Below are 21,971 nucleotides of genomic sequence, written 5' to 3'. Positions count from 1 at the left end.
TGAAGCCCACTAAACTTGTTGATTAGCTCTAATAGTCTTTTTTATGTGGATCCTTTAGGGTTTTTTTTTACATATAAGATCATGTCATTTCTGAATAGATATACTATTACTTCATCCTTTCCAATCCAGGTGCATTTTATTTCTTTTTCTTGCCTGATTGCTCACGCTAGAACCTCCAATACAATGTTGAATAGAAGCAGGAAAAATAGAAATCTTTGTCTTGTTTCTGATTTTAGGGAGAAAATTTTAGTCTTTTATCATTAAGTATGATGTTAGCTATGGGTTTTTAAAAAAATAGGTAGCCTTCATCAGGTTGAATAAGTTCTCTGCTATTCCTAGTTTGTTAAGTGCTTATCATGACAAAGTATTAGATTTTATCAAATGCTATGTGTAGGTGAATCATGGATGGCTTCACAGCAGAGATGACATTTGAGCTCGGTTTCAAAAGATGAATAGGAGTGAGCCAGGAAGAGAAAAGAATACAATATGAAATGGCGTGACCAGAAACGAGAGAGTATGTTTGAGAAAACAAGAATGATTTGGAGGAGCTGAGGCAGGTTGAGAAAGGAGGAGGTTACTATAGACTGTGTGTTTGTGGACTCCTACCCCAACCCAAATTCATATGTTGAAACCTAATCTTCAATATGATAGTATTTGGAAGTGGGGATTTTGGAAGGTGATTAGGTCATGAGGATAGAACACTCATGAGTGGGACTAATGCCCTTAAAAAAAGGACTCCAGAGAGCTCTCTCCCTGCTTCCACCAGGTGAGGACACTGAGGAGATGGACACCTGTAAACCAAAAAGCAGGCCGTCACCAAATACCAAATATGCCAGCACCTCGACCTTGGACTTCCCAGTCTCCAGGACTAAGAAATAAATGTTTGTTGTTTAAGCCACCCACTCTATGATATTTTTGTTATAGACAATCCAAGTGGGCTAAGAGGGGTTGAAGAGAAAGCTAGAGAAAATATAGGTTGGTGCTGGGTTATGGAGGGTCTTCACTCCATATTACGGAGTTTGGGTTTTATCCTATGAACAGTGGAAGGACTAAGAATTCTGGGCAGATGACTAGCATATTTTAGAAAGAACACTCTGATGGCAAATTTTTGAGGGAATTAAAATGAGTAATATCTGACCTTAGCAGTCTAGGTCAGAGCTGGTGAGGGCCTGAACTGCTGCGGTGGCAGCACTGACCGAACAGGAAAGAAGAGTTCTGCAGCTTTCTGTCCATCAACCTTCAATCATTTATGTTTTTTTTCCCCTCCTAAAGAATACATTCCTTCACCAGGTTTTAGAGGTCCAATACAATGAAACCCCAGCCTATCTTGCCAGTCTTGTTTTCCACCACTTTTTTTCTTCTACCACACTGGGCTAGTTATCCTTCTAAGACTTATTCTGCCTTTTCTTAACTCTGTGCCATTATTCAAGCTGTTCTGTTTCCTATCTCTGTATAGTCATATCTTACCCACCCACAAATCCTACATTTCCTGCCCCCAGTCCCTGCCAGTTTCCTCTGATTTTTTCAGTTTTACTAGAGAAGAAAAAGCATAAATTCTGGAACATGAAGGCATGGGTTTGAATATTGGCTGTGCCATTTACTTTATGTACTTACTTACCTCTGTTTACTATCCTCACTAAGCATGCTTCCTAGTCTAAAGTGCAGAGAATACCTATCTTACAATATCTCAGTACTAAATGTTAAATGCAAGTTAAAGGATTCAAAAACTATAACTCAATATGTAAATGATAGCTACAACAGTAAATCACAAAATGGCATTTTTATTTATAAGTTTATTCCAGTTATTAGGATATCCTGCCTTATGTTATCCTCATTTGTATATGTTGTATCATCTCAAGTAAACAACGATCTCCTCAAGAAGAATCATGTCTTCATCATTCTGTGTCTTCCAAAGTACACAGTATACAACCTCATATAGGGAAGCAACTGATAAGCATATATTGAATGAGTAAATAAACTGATGGTGAGAGACATAGTGAACATTTAGGGTTTAATTTTGGTTTTCCAACATCTGAAACCTCTTCCTCTGTGTGAATCTTAATGGGAGACAGGGTCCCACACCCCACCGAGAGAAGCCAAAGATATTGTACCTAAAGTTCCCCATCCCCCCGCCCCCCCCCACCCTCCTTGCACCAAAGGCAAAGGCAACATGGTCTAGGCTGGGTCATTTGAATGCTCCCACCTGGACGTTGAATCTTCAACAAAGAGTGTAAAGACACTACAATGGAGTAGAATTCATTTAAGATGGCAGCCTACAGTGATGAGGGAGGTAGTGGTTCCAGCTGTAGTGTCCTTATCTCAACCGCCCCTTTGCTGTGACTTTGGTTGTGGTCCCTGGTTCTATTTTCTGAGCTCTCATTAGCTGGCCCTCCCATCAACTCTGAGGAATTACTCGATAACCTTTGAATATATTCATTTCCCCCTGCATTTGGCAGAGTTGGTTCCTGTTGCCTGCAACTGAGAACCTTGGCATAACTTTGAGGTAAGGGTGTAGGATGAAGGAGAAAGCAGGGGTCTTTCACTTTTCTCCTGGTAAACTTCTATATTGCTACTGTTGTGGTATTACTTCTCTCATTTAAAAATATGGTTTTAAAATTATCATCTAAAGCAGAATTGGACAAAAAGAAGTGGTAAGAAATAAAATTTGAAAATTAGGATGGAGCCAGGTGGTACAAATTCTTAAATGTCATTTTGAAGATTCTGAATTTAGCTCAGTAAGTATGGGAAATTTACAAAATAGAACAATGATATGATCAAATCGATGCTTTAAAAAATTGTTATGTAGAGGATGAAACAAAACTCAGAGAAATTAAAGACCAGGAGAACAATTAGGAGGAGGCTATTGCCATAGTCCAGACGAAAGATTGTGAAAATTCCTCAGCTGCTGGTGACAGAGTGAGGTTGTCCATCACAGGGTGGGTTTTTTGGGAAGCAGATGCTGAAACAGAGTTTGAGGTGCAAGATATTAACTAGGGAGAGGAAGCAGGATTGAATAGAGGGTAAAGCCAAGCTGCCATGTAGATCCGACACAGATCCAGCCAACCAACCTGGCAAGGGGCTCTGGGGTGAATACTGCTCATCAGAATTGTCCTGAAGTAGGCCAGAAAGGCTGAACCTTTTTATACCCCTGCTTTGCTCACTCATCAGATGAGGATGGCCCTAGGATGAGCATGACCTTGTATGGGACTGTTCTCTGCAGGTGAGGTAGACACTGAAGCAGCAAGAGGCGATCTGCTGGCTCTGCTCCCTGTAGCTGAACAGCAAGTCTCTCCTTGAAGGCAGGACTGGGTGGCACACCCCCATGCCTACCATAAAGAAATATATGCATTGTGACACCTGGAACAAAAGCAGGGGAGTGGGAAGGAGGGAATAGAGGAGTCTACAGATATTGTACTTTATAGATGGGGGATGAAGAGGGAGTAAGTAAAGGTTAACACTGAGGTCTTTATGTTGGTATGATTTGACGGTAATTCTGTTTGACTGATAGTAAACAACAGAAGAGAAGGAACAGGTTTGGGGAGAAAGGTCTGGCATTTATTTTGAACATGTTGACTCTAAAATGTCTGCAAAATATTAAAGTAGCAGTGGTTTTCAAGAATCAGTGCCTAGGGGGTGTCTGGAGGTCAACAGCAAGTGCTGCACAGGGTGTGGCAAAAGTAGCTTCATAGTCATTCATATGGAAGAGAATACAACAATTCATAAATCATAATACCAGAATAAACTGTGTTTTATGTACTCACAACTATAAACTTACTTTTGCCCCACTCTATATTTATTGAGTATATATACATTATATTTTTATTTAATATGCATAATGCTTCTATGAGGTATAATGCCTCTATGAGGTATTGTACCCTTTTTGTGTATTTTATCACACCTGTTTCCAAAGAAACCGAGACTCAAAGAAGTTAAAATGCCTGGCTCAGAGAAGTAAAACTCAAGTCTGTTTCTGGACAAAATACATACTGTCAAAGACAAGAAATCACCACGGACAGATGGTATTTGGAGCTGCGGAAGTTGGTAGGTCACCCAGAAAGGTACAGTTTAAAGGAGAACAAAAGGAGCCCCAAAATGGAATTCTAAGGAAGCTAAAACATAATGAAGGGATTGAACAGTTTCTAAAACTTAGAAGTATGATATGTCAGAAGTTGGGGTAATATGAGTTCTAGTCTGCATAGTGAAATGTGCCCATACCATGGAGGATGAAGTTTTCACAATTAGAGGTCGTTGATGTTATTAGAGCAGTTTACAGAAATGTGAGGTCGCAGTGGGTGATGGGTGCTTGGGAAATAAGGAAGTAGAAGCAAAGGGTAGAAGCTACTTTTCTAGAAGTTTTGCAAAGTAGAGGAAATAATAATGCCTTATACATAAGTAAGGAATTTATTAGTTATTAATTGATTGATTGATTAATAACTCCTTACTCCCATAATACTTACAGTTTTCACTTCTACCATTTCTCTGGTTACTTCTTTCTACCTCCTTCATACCATTGTCCCTTCCTACGTCTGACACACCTGGAAACATTGAATGGTGTTTATTTTGGTTATAGATGACTTGTTTTATTTGGTGATTCTGTCTGTCTTTGGAGGATGAGCCATAGACCCCACCATCACCACCACAACTCCATCATCTGTTTTCCACAAAGAAAGAGAAGCATTCACATCTCAGATCAGTTCAGTACTTAATAAACCAAGTACTCTGTCTCCTAGTCTTCTCCCTTTTCTCCCCCAAACTCTGGGTGGGCAGATCTGGGAGAAGAAAGCTGCCACTCCAAACCTTCTGAGAAACAATGTCCTAGATGGGGAATCTGTTTGGTTTTTCAGTGAGCTGAGATCTTCTCCCATTGGTCCAGCAGTCTGCCAGAGGGCACTGGAGAGTAATTAACACCGCCGTCCACCTGTGCACAGGAAGATGCCTACAGCCACACCAGTGATGATGAAACTGCCCACCAGGATAGCCAGGACCAGCGAGGTGTAGGAGCGGCCTGTTTGGCTCTCTGGAGAACATGCAGAGAGTTAGTGTGAAGAACATACCCCCAAGGAATCCATGGTCTGAGTTAAAACCCAAGGAATTTCTGCCCCCAAAGGAAGGGGGCTAATTCACTAAGTGACTCAAGCTATGTGTACTCAGTCCCAAACCCCCAGCCTTGGGCCTCTTGTTTCTTAAGGTGTCCAGGTCCATCCATTTGACTGGAACCCACCCACCACACAGGCCCATCGCCAATGCCATCATACCTTTCGAACTTTTTGCATTGTATTCCTTCACGTACTGTATACAGGTGTTCTGCAGGAAATGCTGCAGATCGTACCGAGTCTGATTGTAGGCGTTGAGCGTCCGCAGGGTGTAGGTGACCACTCCGGAGGGGACCTGAGGCCCTGCCACCCATTCGGCCTCCTCTGGCCGGAAACTCACAAAAGAGCTCCCGTTTACAGCCACATCAAAGAAGGCTTGGGCTGTAGAACCTTCAGGAGGCCTCTCACAGCCCAGGAAACAGCGAATGGTCAGAGGAACTGTGGATGGGGGATTCAGGGTCAAGGGGCTGTGTGGAGAAGGTGTGAGGGATGTCCATCAGGAGGAAGTGAATTTTGGGGGTTCAGGGTGGGTCTACCCCAAGACTGTAGGAATGGGACAAGGGCCTGATGAAAGGCCTATGATCTAGAGCATTGACTCCTCTCCAATACTCAGCAATAAGCAAATACTGGTGCCTGGGCACCGCTGGGCTCCAGAGAGCCACCAGCCCACACAAGGCCACGCCCCTGGGGCCACGCCCATCCACAAAACCCCCTTACAGGCTCTGCTCCAGGTAGGCCCCGCCCCCATGCGCAGGCCACTCACAAGCCACACCCCGCTCCTTGTGCACCAGCTGTACAATGCTCTGGAACAGTTGCAGGTAGAGCCGTACACTTTCCTCTGTGAGCGCCCAGCTCTCGGACTCCTGCAAGGGATGCAGCTGGAGGATTGTGATGTTGGAGTCCTGGCCTTCCAGTAAGTGTGTCAGCAGCCCCCCCAGCGACGCGTTGCCTCGGTGCAACACTTGATGGGGGTCTTGGAAGTAGGATATCTGGAGCATGTGGAGACTCTGCGGGCCTGGGGGGCGGAAGTCAGCGCGTTAGTCCCCGGCTGGCCTGGGACAGGCTGGCGAGGGATGGGTCAGCTGTAGCCGAGATAATAATCCCCTACCCAGAGGCTGGCCGCCCACCTTCTTGGTCCTTCATAAAGTGTCCTCCCACCCTCCCTCCCAGTTAATGCTCACAGTAATCGTGCCAGGAGAGTGGGGCAGGGATTATTATCTTCTTTTTACAAACGAGGAAACGGGCCAGAAGAGGAGAAGCCACTTGCTCCAGGGTAATCCAGGCAGTCAGTGGAACAGCCATTCTGATCTCCTTTCTCCCTCTCACCCCTTTCTTCCTCTATTTCATTTCCAGTTGGTCAGCAATTCCTGACCTACAGTAAACATCCCAATTCTGACTCCTCAGCTCTCCTTCAGGCCCCGTCGGCCCTCACCTGGGCTGGGGCCATGACTTCTTTCCTCACGCCCCTGCCTTCATCTTTCAGTGTCACCCCTTTTAATCTGACCTCCACCTCATCCAGAAATAAGATTGTGTTCTTCTGCTTAAAATCTTCCAGGGACATACTCCCCTATCAATAATTAATCATTATAATAATTAGTATTATTATTGGGCTTATTATGACCTGGGCACTGTACTCGGCACACATTATTATGTTATTTGTGCCTTCCTCCCATTAACTTAATGCAGCAGCTACTATTATTAACCCCAGTCCATATGGGAAACAGGCTAAAATGGTAGAGTAGAGCCAAGGTTTGAACGCAAGCAGCTGGAGTCTAGCACTTTTAGCCGCTCAGCTCTACTGACTCCCCACAGGGTGTCTGTTCACGGAATCAAGTCCAAAGTCTTTAGCACAGCATTCAAGGCTGCTGGGGACGAGGCCCCTGCTGCCTTCTCCAGCCTCTTCCCAGGACCTACATACATACATCAAAGTCCTTGGACTTCCTCGTGCTGCCTTTTGACTGACATGTAAATAGCATGTCAGGGTTGCTCTGCCTCCTGGCAAGCTTCTATTCACGCTCCAAGGCTCAGCTTGGTTGTTTTCTCCTTGGAGAAGTTTTTCTGATGCCTCTCCTCTTTACCTCCCAGACACAGTGGACCTGCTCCAGTGATCCCACAGAGCTGTCTGCGCACACGGGCAGCACTGGGCTCCTCTAACCTAGAACCACATCTGCTTATCTCTGCCTCCGGCACCTCGTAACGGCCGGGCACAGAGTCGGTGCCCAGAGAATGGGTGAGGAGGGTTTGAGCCTGCGGTTGCACATCTGTGTGTGTGTGTCGTGACGCTGGCATTTGAGAAGTGCTCTGTTCCCACGGGTGTGAATAGGAACACCTGTGTGGGTAACTCTAGACAGGTTCTTAACTGCTGTGCCCCCCACCCTCAGTCTCCTCTGTGAAATGGAAATAATAATATTGCATGCCTTGTAGAGATTTTGTGGGGGTTAAATGAACCCGTAAGTGCATTAACCGTAGTGAGTGCTCACTGAATACTGGTTATTATTCACTCCTTCTCAGAGGGGGAGACTGAAGCTGTACAGACTGGAGGAGAAGGGAAAGGAGGCCACCGTGCAATGACAAGGAAGGGCAAGAATTCCCCTTCTGTGCTTAAATGGAGCCTTTCAGGCAGCTGGATCTCCCAGACTTCTCCCACTGGCCACGGCTTCTCCTTCCTCCAGCTTCGCCTCACCCACTCCCCCAGGACTCCTCCACCTTCTCTGGTCTCCTTTTCTGCCTCACGTATCTCAGCCCCGGGCTTTTCCCAAGTCTTCCCTCTGTTCTCCATGTCTTCCCATTCCTTCCGTCTCTCATCTCATCTCTGGGTACCTTCCTTTCCTCCCTAGACTCATTCCCATCCACCATCACACCCTCAGCTCTCCCTCTCCAGACTTCACCCCTGCCTCTTCCCTCTCCCTGAGGCTAACTCCCTCACCACTTGTACCTGTCCCTGTCCCATCTTTCCAGTCCTGTCCTCCACCACCACTCTCCCACCCCGGCCTCCTCCATCTCCCCCTTCCCATGTGCTGAACTGTACTTTCTCACCTGGATTTAGGTCACGAGCCTGTCCCTGGGATCCTGCCTGCCCTATAGAGAGATCCAGCCAGCTACAGACACACACACCATGGGATAAGCTCTCCCCTGGTCTCGCCCACATACGCAGACAGGCTGAAGTCTCCAGCACCATCCCAAGGCAGGAGATGTGCCCCGACTCACCATCTGACGCTTCCAGGCTACAAAGGGCCCTGTCGGGCAGGAGCAGTAGAAGCAGCAGTGGCAGCAATGTTGTCAACATCCTGGGGCTGGAGTTCTTGACCCCACCTGGGCTCCTGGCTCTGGCAGGCTGGGGGCTCCCACTGACTGCAGCCTCGGGAGACAAGAAGTGAGGACTGCCTGGGAGCGGAGGGGACTGAACAGAGGAGGCTGGAAGATGGCCAGCGGGTGGCTGGAGGAAAAGGGCGTCAGGCTTATAAAGTGTTATTCCTACCCTGTCTCATTTCCTACTAGGGGGCCGGCCTCCTTCTTGCCCGCCCCCAGTCCCGCCCTGCTACACCCTCCTGCCCAGACCTGCCTGTTTCTTTTCCCTGAGCCGCTTCTGGGGAGCAGGGAGCGGCAGCCGAAAAGGGGGAGCAGGGGCTTAAAGAGGATTCCTGCCCTCGATGAGTCAGAGGGTGGGGCATCTGTTTTCAGCTGAGAGCAGACTCTGGGGTGTAGGGACCAGCAGGTTACTAATGGGGAAACCGAGGCCCAGAGAGGTTCAGGGACTTGACCAAAGCTTATGCCTCATAGTTAGTGGCCACAGATCAGGGATTAGAATTCCGTTTTCTTGAATGCTGGCTACATTTTACAACAATTTAAAGGAAATAGTAATTACACAATCAGGGAATTTTGTGCTCAGTAAGAATCACAAAATGAGTATAGAGCATCTCACCGCAGCATCATTTATTTGTAATAAGAGAGAATTATGACCAGTCTAAATCTCAATAGAGGACTGGTTACTTAAAAGCTACTTAAAAGCAGTAGCTTTTAAACTGAGGTCACAATCTTATTAGTGGACGATGAAAACAATTAAAATGAATCAGAACAGAATAAAACATTTCAGTGTATCCCCGTTGGTAAAGTTAAGCATCGTTTCATGAAACATTTGTTTGGTTGTTATATGTGTGTTTTGGTTTTGTGCATATATGTTCCTGTGATGGGTTTGGATAGCATGTAATATGTATTTAGTACTACAGGAAGCAAGTAGAAAAATTGGAAAGTTACTCCCCTAAAGTATGATAATCCATACTATGGAATGCTATGCAGTCATTAACATAAAACCTCCCCCTACCCAATCCTCACTTTATTTTCATCAGATTACTTAGCACAGCCTGACATTATACTACTTATTTATTTACATGTTTATTGTCTGAATGTCCTACCAGAATGTAAATTCCACAAGGACAGAGGCTGTCCATCTTGTTAGTTATGTGTCTATGGTAGTGCGCATAGTAGGTAACATTATAACAAATATCACCTTATGGATGACTGAATGAGATAGAGATGATATACATAAATCTCCGAGAGTAAGTTGCAGGACATTATGCTCAGTATAGCAATTTATGTGTCAACCACACACACGAACTAAACAACCTATTTCCTTATGGGAGTAAATGAATCCGGAAGGATGCACAGCAGATACGGCAGTGGCTTACCTCCAGGGGGGAGCCTGACACTGAGTGTGAGAGCGTGTGTGTGCACGCACGCACGTGTTAGGGGTGGCAATCTTGTAAAAAACTTTTCACTCTATTTGGTGAAGGGTTTTATCATTCTCTCTGTATTTGAAAATTTTGCATCTAGAATGTGATCATGTATCTGTTTTAGAATTAAAAATAAAAGTTTAAAATAAGTTAGGGTAGAAGAGAGTAGCAAGATCGTTATGAGCAGAGGTATTGATACGAGGCATTGATAAGTGAATGAAGTGGGGAATGATACACATAGTATGATTCCATCTCTTTAGTTTAAAATATTTCCCTCTGTCCAAGTACTAATTCCATTTTTTTAGGCATGAAAAAATTTTTATTTTATTTTTTTCACATTTTTTTATTGTTGTTCGAGCACGGTTGTCTCCATTTTTTCCCCCACCACTTCCCCCCTCCATGGCCCCACCCCACCCCCTCCATCCCCACTTCCCACCCGGGAGCCTACCTCTCTTTGGCTCTGTCCATGTGTCCTTTATTTATGCACGTTCCTGACAACCCTCCCTTTCCCCCCATTATCCCCTCCCACCTCCCCTCCCGTTACTGTCAGTTTGCTTTTAATTTCGATGTGTCTGGTTATAGTTTGCTTGTGTTTTTGTTTGTTGATTAAGTTCCACTTGTATTTAAAAAATAGCATTCTGTGTGTATCTAAGTATTTGTATACACATAGGAAAAATGCCTGGAAAGTTACTGTCAGTAGAAATCACCTCTGAGGAATGGGGTTAGAGAAAGGGCTTGGGGGGACTTTAAACTTTGTATTTTTTTCTCGGAGGGAGAGTTGATGTCATAGTGGAAGGGGAGCAAACCCTGGACACACACCAGGCGCCCATTCTCCCATGGGAATGCATGTAAGAGTGTCCACGCTCACCTCTTCATTTTTGCAAATGAGCTGAGGAATAACATCAGATTCTTTTCCCAGCTCACCAAAATGGTCTACTTAGAAGAACGGGGGCCTGGTTTTCCTGAACTAGGACTCAAGAAAAGTGGAAGGACTTAAATCACTACCAGTTATTGCCTTGCCTTTAAAAATATTATGAAATATTTCATATTTGAAGAATTATTTTATGCTTGAAGAATTTTGTTACAAACATACATGTTCCCAGCATGAGAAATAAAATGTTGCCAACATGATCGAAGCCCCCGGGGCACGCCTCCCCAACTGCATCTCTCTCCCCTCTCCCACCAAAGTACCGCCCGTCATAATCTACTATTTTTCATCTCCTTACATTTCTAATACTTATACTACGTATACATACCTCTCTAAGCAATATGTAGTATTTTGCATATGTGGAGCTTTCTATACATGGTACCGAAGTGCACAGATTCCTATGTAACTTGCTTTTTTTCACCTGACATACTAATACAATTCATCCATGTTGTTACATGTAGATCCACTAGTCCCACTGCTTATGTATGCCATTTTATAAATATGCCACAATTTATCTATTCTCCTGTTGTTAGACATTAAAGTTCTATCCACCCCCCCCCCCAGTTTCCCACTATTACAAACAGTGCTGGTATGAGCATTTTTGTACATGTCTTCTTGTGCATTTGTGGCAGAATCTTTGTAGCTGCAAACTTGGGAGTGGAATAACTGAGTCATGGGGCATCTGCATCTTTAATTTTACTGCATACTGCCCAGTTGTTTTACATAAAGTTTGGGCCAATTTACATTCCCAGCAACGCACGAGCATCCCCTTGCTCCAAATCCTTGCCAACTCTTGGCATTGTCAGATGGTTGGGTGTAAATGGCACTTTGTTGTGGTTTTGCTTTGCTTTATCTGGTTCCTAGTGAGTCTGTGCATCTTTCTGCTTTGCCTTTTTTCTCCCTTGAGTGCTTGAAGGGTGCTTTGGGACAGAGGGTGATAAAGTGTATGATTGAACCGATTTGGAATTGAGTGCTGTGAGTCTTTGATCTATGCAGGTAAGGCCTGGGTCCCTGCGGTTAAAGAGGGGCCACCCCACCACCCACAGCGCTACTTACAGAGGGGTCTTTCTCATCAGCTAAGATCTGTCAAGGACGGAGGCGGCAACAGCAACCTTGCACACTGTAAGTTCTCAGTATGAGTTATTGTTGTTCCACATCCTAAGGCAGGGGCATCAAACTCATTTTCACTGGGGGCCACATCAGCCTCTCGGTTGCCTTCAAAAGGCCGAATGTAATTTTAGGACTGTATATATGTAACTACTCCTTAACTAGGGGCAAGGAGCTCAGTGCTGCCACTGGGTAGAAACAAGGTGTCGGGCCAAATAAAACGAGGTGGAAGGCTGGATTCAGCCTGCAGCCCTCGTGTTTGCCACCTGTGTGCTAAGAGGAGCATGATCTCTGAAGGGACCACACTTGGTTGTTACTGAGTTGTTATCCCAAGCACCCTCCTCACACACTAGAGTCCTAAAAACCAAATAGCAAAGACAACAATTATTATTATAGCTAACATTTATCATAGGCCAGGTCAGTGTTAAGCTCTTTACATAAATAATCCTGCTTTATCCATTTGCCAGCCCTCTGAGGTCGGTTTCGTTAACATTCTCATTTTATTAATAAACACTGAGGCTCTGAGAGGGTAAGTAACTTACCTAAGGTCACACAGCAAAAGCTATAATTTGAACCCATGTGTGTCTGATGCCAAAGTTTGTAATTCTAACCCCACCGCATAGTATCTCAAAAATTTGGGGGGAATCACAATCCATTAACACATTTTGAATACATACATTTGACACGCTTGAATATTTATGTTATGTATAATCTAAAGCATGCCCCAAATTCGTGCAGTTCCTCTGGGGCAGATAGCATGAGGTTCATTTTCTCCATGTTACAGATGAGATCATTAAGGTCCAGAAAGTTTAAGTAACTTGCCCAAGGGAAGTGCAGAACAGGAATTTTTAACTGAAAGAGGCCTAGTACCTCTGTTGATTATAATGTTGACCAGATACCTCAAGGTTGTGGGTTTGACCCCCAGTCAGGGCACATACATGAATCAGCCAATGAGTGCATAATCAACAATGGACAACAAATTGATGTTTTTATCTCAAATAAATAAGCAAGCAAGCAAGCAAACAAACAAATAAATAACGGGGTTGCGGGACTGTGTACAGGGAGAGTCAAGAGAGTATTGGGGGTAGGAAAGTTGGTGAGGGGCCTGCTTGAGGGGTGCTCCCTCCCTCCTTCTACACCCAGGGTTGGGGGTAAGTGAGAGAAGAGAGACAGTTGGAGCCTACGCTGCACCTTGCCTGGGTGGCCGAGGGGCAGAGAACCACAGAGAAGAGTGGGTCCAGGGCCAGCAGCTGAGATTTGACGGAGAGCTAAAGAATGAGGATCTGATGGAGCAAAAGGAAGTGAAGGAAGCAAGTGGCGGCATTTCCCACTCCAGAGAGCGTTTGCCAGGGGAAGATAAGGGAGACAGGAAGCAGGGCGGGGCCAGTGCCTCGCAGCACCAGTGAGTGTGTGGAGGCCCTGTCGGGAGCCAGGGCTGAGCCAGGGACTGGCAGTGAGCCCAGCCGGACTTCAAGGGACTAGCCCGCTCCCTCCCCTCCTAGCTACTGAGGATGCGCAGTTTAAACCAACAGGCCCAACTCAGATAACGACAAAGTGTGGTCCCTTCATAGATCACCTCCACCTTAGGCCGTGGAATAACAATAACTCGTATTGAGAACTTGCAATGTGCAAGACACTGTATTAAGTAAGCAGAGTACATGTGTTTTATTCTCACTAGCGCTCTATGAAAAGTATAAAAAAACAGCCACTATTCCCATGTTACAAATGAGAGCACAGAGGCACGGAGTAGTGAACTAACCTGCTTGAAGACACCCAACAAGTAAAAGACAGAGCTGGGCCTCAACCCCTGGCGAGTTGAACTCCAAAATATGCCTTCTTAACTCTTAGACCATCCGGTGAGGGTAAATGAGATGACTCACCCGTAGTGCCAGAACTCGGTATGCGTTTGGTGTGTGGGAGAGATAAGAAAGGAGCTCGGCTTTGGGGCAGCCAACAGAACTGACCTGCAGCGGGAATGGAGGGTAGGCACTGAGTATGATTTCCTGAAGGGGAGGCAAAGGGATAGATATAAATGTCACTCAAGATTTTCCCCTACAGACACTAACACCCCCCAGTTTAGGAAACAGGACAAGAAGCCTCATAAAGCCACTGCGATTCCAGCCCTTGCCTGCCCAGCAAGTAAGTGGTGGGAGCCTGGTGGTCCCGGCTTGGTTTCTCCTTATCTTTCTAGCCTTATCGCCGTGTGTATTCCATTCTCATCCATATCTGTTCCTCCTGGTTTCCTGAACACGGAGCACACAAACGTTATCTTTTTACTTTCTCTTGTGTTTAGGCACACGGAAGTTCCCAATTTTAAGAAAGTCCCAACTGTATCCATCTTTTCCATTATTCATGCTTCTTGTGCCTTAAGAAATCTTTCTCTACCCTGGGGTCACAAAGATATTCTCCTATTTATCATCAAAAGCTTTATAATTGTGTCTTTCACCTTTAAGTGTACGGCATGACGCAGAGGTCATGATTAGTTTCTTTTATCCAGAAACTAAGTGGGTACCCGCTTGTCCCAGCACCAGTTATGGAAAGTCTGCCCTTCCCGATGACCCCCAGTGACATCTCTGACTTACAGTAAATGTGTTCACTTTGTTCCAGTGGCCTGTTTATTTTTTCTCCCTGAATCAATGCCATGTTATTGCAACTAGCATAGATTTATAATAATACATCTTCATATCTTGCAGATCAAGTCTTTCCACTTTGTTCTTCAGGAGTATCTTGGCTATTTTTGTATATTGAACTTTTACACATACACTTTAGAATAATTTTATCAGGTTGATGGGATTTGGGCTGATATTGCATATAATGTGTTAATGGCTTTGGGGAGAACTGACAGCTTCGCAATATTGAATCATCTGATTTATGGTAGACAGTATCTCTTCATTTATTTGCACCTTCTTTAGTGTCTGTCAGAGTTTTATAAACTTCTTTCTAGAAAGCGTGCCCGGCCCTTGTTAGATTTTCCCTAGGTCCTTCATATTTTAAAATGGTATTTAAAGTGGTATTTAAAAGACATTTCATGTGCTAACTGCTTATTGCTAATATATTAAAATGCTGATAATTTAGTTACACTGACATTTTTCTCTAGAAGCCTTAATAAACTTATTTATTCTAGTAATTATTTATAGTAATCAAATTATTATTTATAGAAAGATGAATTTTCTATATGCATTGTCATATTACTAGTAGATAGTGACAGGTTTATTTCTTCCTTTCTAATTTTTATATAGTTTCTTCTGAACTGATTGTTCTCACTGCAACCTCTAATACAATGTTGAATGGAAATGATAGAAAATGTAAGAGAGTATTCTTGTCATTTTCCTGGTTTAAAAGGAAAGCTTTTGATTTTTTTACCATTAAATATGATTTTTGTATGTTTTTAATAGATATTCTTTATTGAAGATTCCTTTTATTCTTAGTTTGCTGAGTTTGTGAAAAATGAACTTATTTTCTAATTATGGATGACATACGATAGTGTATGAGCTTCAGGTGTACAACTAGTGATTAGACATTTATATACCTGACGAAGTGATTACCCCAATAAGTCTAGTACCCATGTGACACCATGCATAGTTACTATGATGTTACTGACTATATTGTCTAGAGTTTCCTGGGATTTTACAGTAAATGTTTTGACTTTCTCAAGTCCTTTATCATTACCTAATGAAGTGATCATATAATTTCCCATATTTAATTTGTTAATGTTCCGATGCATTAATTGTGAGTTATTATTACATGTGTTTTATCCTTCTGCTGTTTTTCTCTAGGCCTCTCCAGATCCTTCCCACTCCTGTAAGGCCCGGCTCGGATGCCACCTCCTTCTGAAAGCCTTTCGGGATGCCAGCTTAGAAGTGACTTCTCGCTCTTCTCACTAAACTGATAAACTGTTGTCTCCCATTGTAGCTACATTGCCACAGCCTACCGCTTTGTCTTCTCTTCTGTGCTATAAACACCTTACGGGGATCTCTGTGCTCTCTTCTCAGCCCATGCCGCACCGCCCCCAGGCCCCAGAGCAGAAGTGGTACAGACTGAGGCCATGGGCTCTGGGGTAAAGCTGCCTGGGTTCACATCTCAGCTCTGCCTCTTGCTAGTTGTGAATTTAGGGCACGCCGTTCAGCCTCTCTGAATCCGTCAGTAAAATAGAAAGAATAATGGTACCTGCCTCACATAGCTGTTGTGAGAATGAAATGAGGTAATGTGAGTGAATCACCTAGTACAACTCTGGGCACATATTATTTTTGTTAGCTCAGTCCCTAGCAATTGCCACTATACTCTGTGCTTCTGTTATTCTGAACTGCCACAGGTTATTTCTAAAAGCTTCTGAGAGCCATCCTCTCTTCTTCTTTCATTTCCTTTAAAGCTGCTCACATGCTGCTTTATTCTTTTATTCACTGGGCATTTATTGAGCACTTACTGTGCGCTAGGACCTGAAGCAGATGAGATCCCTTCTCAGGAAGCAGACGATCCAGTAGGGAGGAGAGCCTTGGAAACTGACAACGATAATACAATATGATTGAGTATTTTAGCCTGGGGGTCAGAGAAGACTTCTCAGAGCAGGGGATGCCTAAGCTGGTCCTCCAGAACAGGTGAAGGGTAGAAATAGGGCCAAGAGAGAACACACGGGGAAAGTTGTTTCAGACAGAAGGAGAGGAAGGTGCAAAGGAATATATGAGAAGAGAAAGGACATAACATGCTTGAGAAATCAATGATACTTAAGTATGGTCAAAATAGAATAGGTGATGGGGAGGAAGAAGTGATATAAAGAGATAACCAGGAGTCCATGAAAGAACCTGGCATGCTACACTAAGGAATTGGACCTTTATCTTGAGGTGATTCTCACCTCCTTTTCTGGCCCACCTAAAACTATTAATATAGGTATCACCTACTCCAGGAAGCCTTCCATGATTTCATGTTCACAAATTTGGGTTGGCTATTCCCTCAGTTCTACTATAGCCCACTCTTTCCCCTCATCACAGCCCATACTTCTTTTCATGATAAATGTATGTTTAAGCATCTGTCCTTCACATCAAAATTTGTAATAAGTAAGACAATGTGTCTTAACATTTCTGTATCAATGGCCTAACACAGTACCTGGCACATGATAGGTGCTCAATAGATGTTTATTGGATGAATGAACAAATAAATAGATGTCCAGGGAAGGAAAGGAAACTGTGACTAGCAAAATGCCTGACACATAATTGGCCCACAGAAAATTATTTAATCTTTCCAGCTTTCTTATCTGGAAAATGAAGATACGATAGAAACTATTCTCAAAGGAGTATCATGGGTCTGCATATTGCATAACCCAGGGTCTAACACCTAGTGTCAAGAATAATTACCAGTATGTTAAAAACATAATTCTCATACAAATAGACAGGAGCATACATCAATGTTTCATTTAACTCTTTTTTTTTAAAGATTTTATTCATCCATTTTTAGGGAGGGAAGGGAGGGGGAAAGAGAGAGAGAGAGAGAGAGAGAGAGAGAGAGAGAGAGGGAAACATCAATGTGTGGTTGCTGGGGGTTATGGCCTACAACCCAGGAATGTACCCTGGCTGGGAATTGAACCTGGGACACTTTAGTTCCCAGCCCGTGCTCAATCCACTGAGCTACGCCAGCCAGGGCCTCATTTAACTCTTTAATAAGGGGACTAGCAGAATAACGAAGGCAGTTCAAAATAAAATATAAAAACTGAAAAAGAAAAACATTGAAATGAGATTGCTATATTATATACAAATGGATTAATGTCTTAGAGGGTAATAAAATCATAACCTTTAGGATTGTCTTCTCTACCAGGCAGCAAAAGAAGTTATCACACCTCATTACTTTACAGAATTAGAAAATGTCTGGGCACTAATCAATTGTGTAAATAATGTTAAATTTCTTTTCAGAGGCAGATGACTCTTGCTCCCATACTTTATTGTCACATCAAAAGGTCACACAATCATCTTGTTACTTTAGCATCATGTTTTGGATTGTTTTTCTGAGCACTAGTAAGTTTAACCTAACAGATTCTAAATGTTATTATTATCAGCTCTCCATAAATGTTTGCTGAAAGGATTTGCACTCTAGTAGGCTTTTCCCTTCTCTCCAGCAGTAGAGTTTGGGGCCGGCAAGGCCAGAGGCCGAGGCAGAGCCTCAGAAGATGCCTATGCTCTGCCCTCCATCAGCCTGGGGTGGTATCAGGCTAATTCTGTGCCAGCAAATAGGCAGAGAAAGTGTCTGCTCCGGGCATCGGCAAAGCAGGCACCGTTTCCCCATTATATAAACATATTTTCTTTGGAAGAACTGGATATTTCCTAAAAAAAGCAGTGAAGTAGACACCAGGAAAAAAGTCAGAAATTTGTTGGGCCACTATCCATTTATATTTTTCCATTTTATACTTTTTAAAAATGTGGTAAAATATATAATGTAAAATTTACAATTTTAACCGTTTTACACACACAGTTCAGTGTCGTTAAGTAGTTACTTCGTGGTGCGACCACGACCACCCTCCATCTCCAGAATTCTTTTCATCCTGTGAAACTGAAACTCTGTACCCACCAAACAATAACCCATCCCCCATCCCTGGCCCCTGGCAGCTGGCCTTCTACTTTCTTTCTCTATGAATTTGACCACTCCAGGTACCTCATGTACGTGGTATCATACAACATTTGTGGGGTTTTTGGTTCTTTTGTGACTGGTTTATTTTATTAGCATAATGTCCTCAAAGTTCATCCATGTGGTAGCACGCGTCAGGATTTTCTTCCTTTACAAAGCTAAATAACATTCCATTCTACTTATACCATATTTTGTTTTTCCATCCGCCCTTTGATAGACACTTGCATTGTTTCCACCTTTTGGCTGTTGCTTCCATTTATTATATAGTATAAGATTGTTTTTGTTTTGAGTTGCTTATAAGGAATGAACACCAGTTTCAGGGCTTGAGATCTCAAAAGATTGTCTGGCCCAGGAGCCGGTATGGACCAGACTGTGAGGCCATCTGTGGTCACTTCTTGAGTCAGTACTTCCACCTAAACACACCCAGGATGGCTAGGTTTCTCTAAGCAGATATAACCACAGATCCAAGTTCGCTTGAAACATGAGCATTATAATACATGTCTGGGGCTCTGACATAGGAGTCCTTCATTGCTCTAAATGTTTGCATATGCTGCGGTCAGGGGAAATTCAAGCATTTCTACAAAGCAACAGATGGGAAGTTTCCCAGGAATAAACTAGTTATTTCTTGGAACTCCCAAAGTATGTATCATGCAAGCTCTGTGCTGGGAGCTGGGAGAATCCACTTGAACCACGTGATCCCCAGATGCTAGAAAAGAAATTCCCAGATACTTCCCTGCTTTAAGTAGTCATGAGTACTGGGTCAAAGGTGAACAAAAGTGCCTTGGCTTCCTGCTTCAGGGAATTCAACTTTTCACACTGACTTTCCAGCAAAAAGGGAGGGGAAGTTGAATGTAGACTCACATGAAGCTAAAGCTAGAGGACACTGTAAAAGTCAGATTTCCACTTTTTTATTCAATACTTGCCTTTTATTCATACACTTGCCATTACTTTAATTAATGCAGGAGATTATCCATTGTCTGGGTCCCGATCTTGGCTCTACCATTTATTCAGTGTGAGATGCGGGTTGTTACTGTAACTCCCTTCAGTTTTTAAAATCTGTGCTTAAATTTTTTAATCTGTAAAATGGTGATGGTAATAATAATGTCTCAGAGAGTTGTGGTAAGGGTAATGGTGTCGATGCGTGTAAAGTACTAAGAATAGTGCCTGGGACATAGTACCTGCTGTATACGAATGCTTGCTATTACTGGTATCTTCTGGCCATTTTCTTATTAGCATTACTGATATTATTATTCAGTTGGCTAATAGTCAAATTTTATTTTGAGTGTTGTTCTACCATTTTATTCTGCTTCATGATTTTTCTGGGGGAAATTTTCTCCAGTGAATGTGTGTCTAATTCTGTTTTTTGACTTGTTTTTGCAATAAGTCTCTATGAATCTGTTAATATTTTCCTTGTGCTGAGAGAGAGTCTCATGGTCTCATTTTCCAGATATGGAAACTGAATCCCCAGAAGGAAAGTGTCTTGCCTAAAATCATGTAGAGATAGTAGCTAAACTAATAATAGAACCCGGGGCTTCTGACCAATAGTCCAAGGCTCGTTCCACTCAGTACAGAGTCCGAGAGTACTGACCTTGGGTTTCGATACAGTCTGTGCATCCTCCAAACCCTATTGGCCCATAGGAAGACGTGAACACTCTGTGATTCCAAGTATTCACCAACAGATGTCTTTCCTATCAAAATTCTGAGCACTTAAGAGAAAGACTGAGGCTTCGGAATCTTTGTCACGTGTGTGCGCAGCACTGTGCTTCAAATTCTTGAGGATGAGAATGATTGCCTGTAACACGTTGGATTACTAAGGGCAGATGCACAGTAAATAGAAGTCATAAATGGACCCCCTATTTAAAAAAGAGGAATAAAAGAGCAGGAAAGGGAATTATTTATCAATAACTAAATATGTCCCAGTCACAGTGCTGAGAATTTTGCCTACTATACCATTGAATCCACAGAAATCCTTTATGTTATTGTCCATTTCCACATCTCAAATCCGGTAATTTTGGTTCAGAGACATTGGGCCATGTACGCTGAGTCTCTTCACAAGTAAATGTTCAATTTGACACTTCTCTGGTGGACTACAACCTTCCAGAATCCAAAATAAACACAGCATGAGAGGTGAAGTCTGGAAGAAAGAGTCCTTTTCCAAAGGGTAAAACAATTGTTTTCCCATGAGATAACTATGAAATGAGCCATGTAAATTGTGAAAATACAAGTCGTGGTTATATTTGTTCTACGACAGTTTGGAAAGTGCATGTTTTTATCAAATTAGTAAAAGAAGACAACCCTGGCTGGTGGGGCTCAGTGGACTAAGCTCCAGCCTGTGAACCGAAGGGTCACCTGCTGGATTCCTGGTCAGGGCACATGCCTGGGTTGTGGCCCGGTCCCTGGCTGGGGGTGTGTGAGAGGCAATTGATCTCTTTCTCTTGCACATCCATACTTCTCTCCCTCTCTTTCTTCCTCCCTTTCCCTGTCTCTAAAAATAAATAAAATCTTTGAAAAAAAGAAAGAAAAAGAAAACAAAGAAAAATTATGAGTATGTCACTCTTGAACATAAAAAAGACCTGTCATCACCAAGCAACTTGGCTCCACTCCGCCTGCAAACATCTTGTCCTTACTAGAGTTTTGAATGGGAGACAAAAAGGTAAGCTACAGGACTTCTATGGAGAACCATTAGGCCTGAGCGAGTTTCACAGCAGGGAAAGACCCAGGCCCAAACCTGTGCTAGGCTGAGAAATGGCCCCCTAAAGACAACCAGGTCCTAATCCCTACAATCTGTAAATGTTACCCTATTTGGAAGAAGGATCTTTCCAGATGTGACTAGATTAAGGATCTCGAGAGGGGAGATTATCCTGTATTACCCAGGCATGTCCTAAATGCAATCACAAGCATCCTTCCAAGAGAGGGGCAGAAGAAGATGGACCCACACCCACACACCCCCGCAGAGAAGGAGGTGGTGTGAAGACAGAGGCAGAGATTGGAATGATGCAGCCAAAGACCAAGGAATGCCAGCAACATTTTCTTCTTCAGGAGAAGCTGGAGAGGCAAGGAGCAGATTCTCCCCTAGAGCTTCCAGAGGGAGGAGGCAGTATGGCCCTGCCAACATCTCAGACTTGGCCTAGAAAAACTGATTGTAGACTTGCAGCCTCCAAAACTGTGAGAGAGTAAATTTCTGTCGCTTTAAGCCACCAAGTGTGTGGTAATTCGTGACAGTAGCACAGGAAGCTAATACAGGGCCCCCGGGGTTGTTGTCCCAGTCTCTGTTTCCCATCCATCTGGCACCTCCAAGAAGAGTTTCCAAAAGCATCCTAATTTTTTTTAGTGTCTCCTTTGCCAGGCACTATGACAAACACTTTACATGTAATAGCTCACTGAATCCTCATAATACCATTAGGTAGCTAATAGTATTATTCCTATTTTACAGATGAGTAAAATGAGGCTCAGAAGAAAAACTGGTGGGGCCACATTCCTCATAGGTGATGGAGCTAGTATTCC

At 43.5% G+C, this 21,971-nt stretch overlaps 1 protein-coding gene across 1 annotated transcript; it reads right to left on the bottom strand.

Annotated features, from left to right (window-relative positions):
* Nucleotides 1-1,765: 1,765 nt before the first annotated feature.
* PROCR (protein C receptor) lies at nt 1,766-8,594 on the bottom strand. Its single transcript, XM_028524716.2, has 4 exons — nt 8,301-8,594; nt 5,857-6,108; nt 5,256-5,531; nt 1,766-5,017 (listed from the first exon to the last, which is right to left on the bottom strand). The coding sequence occupies exons 1-4, from the start codon at nt 8,377-8,379 to the stop codon at nt 4,902-4,904; spliced, it is 723 nt and encodes a 240-aa protein (XP_028380517.1). The 5' UTR covers nt 8,380-8,594; the 3' UTR covers nt 1,766-4,901.
* Nucleotides 8,595-21,971: the final 13,377 nt, after the last annotated feature.

The sequence above is a fragment of the Phyllostomus discolor genome, chromosome 9 (assembly GCF_004126475.2).
Source record: "Phyllostomus discolor isolate MPI-MPIP mPhyDis1 chromosome 9, mPhyDis1.pri.v3, whole genome shotgun sequence".
NCBI lineage: Eukaryota > Metazoa > Chordata > Mammalia > Chiroptera > Phyllostomidae > Phyllostomus > Phyllostomus discolor.
The sequence above is the reverse complement of the archived record's forward strand: the minus strand, read 5'-3'. Positions and strand labels throughout refer to the sequence as shown.

Coding starts and splice junctions, on each gene's coding strand:
- PROCR (XM_028524716.2), bottom strand. CDS start 8,379: ATGTTGACAACATTGCTGCCACTGCTGCTTCTACTGCTCCTGCCCGAC. Junction 6,109..8,300: donor TAGCCTGGAAGCGTCAGATG/GTGAGTCGGGGC, acceptor TCCGCCCCCCAG/GCCCGCAGAGTCTCCACATG. Junction 5,018..5,255: donor CAATGCAAAAAGTTCGAAAG/GTATGATGGCAT, acceptor CATGTTCTCCAG/AGAGCCAAACAGGCCGCTCC.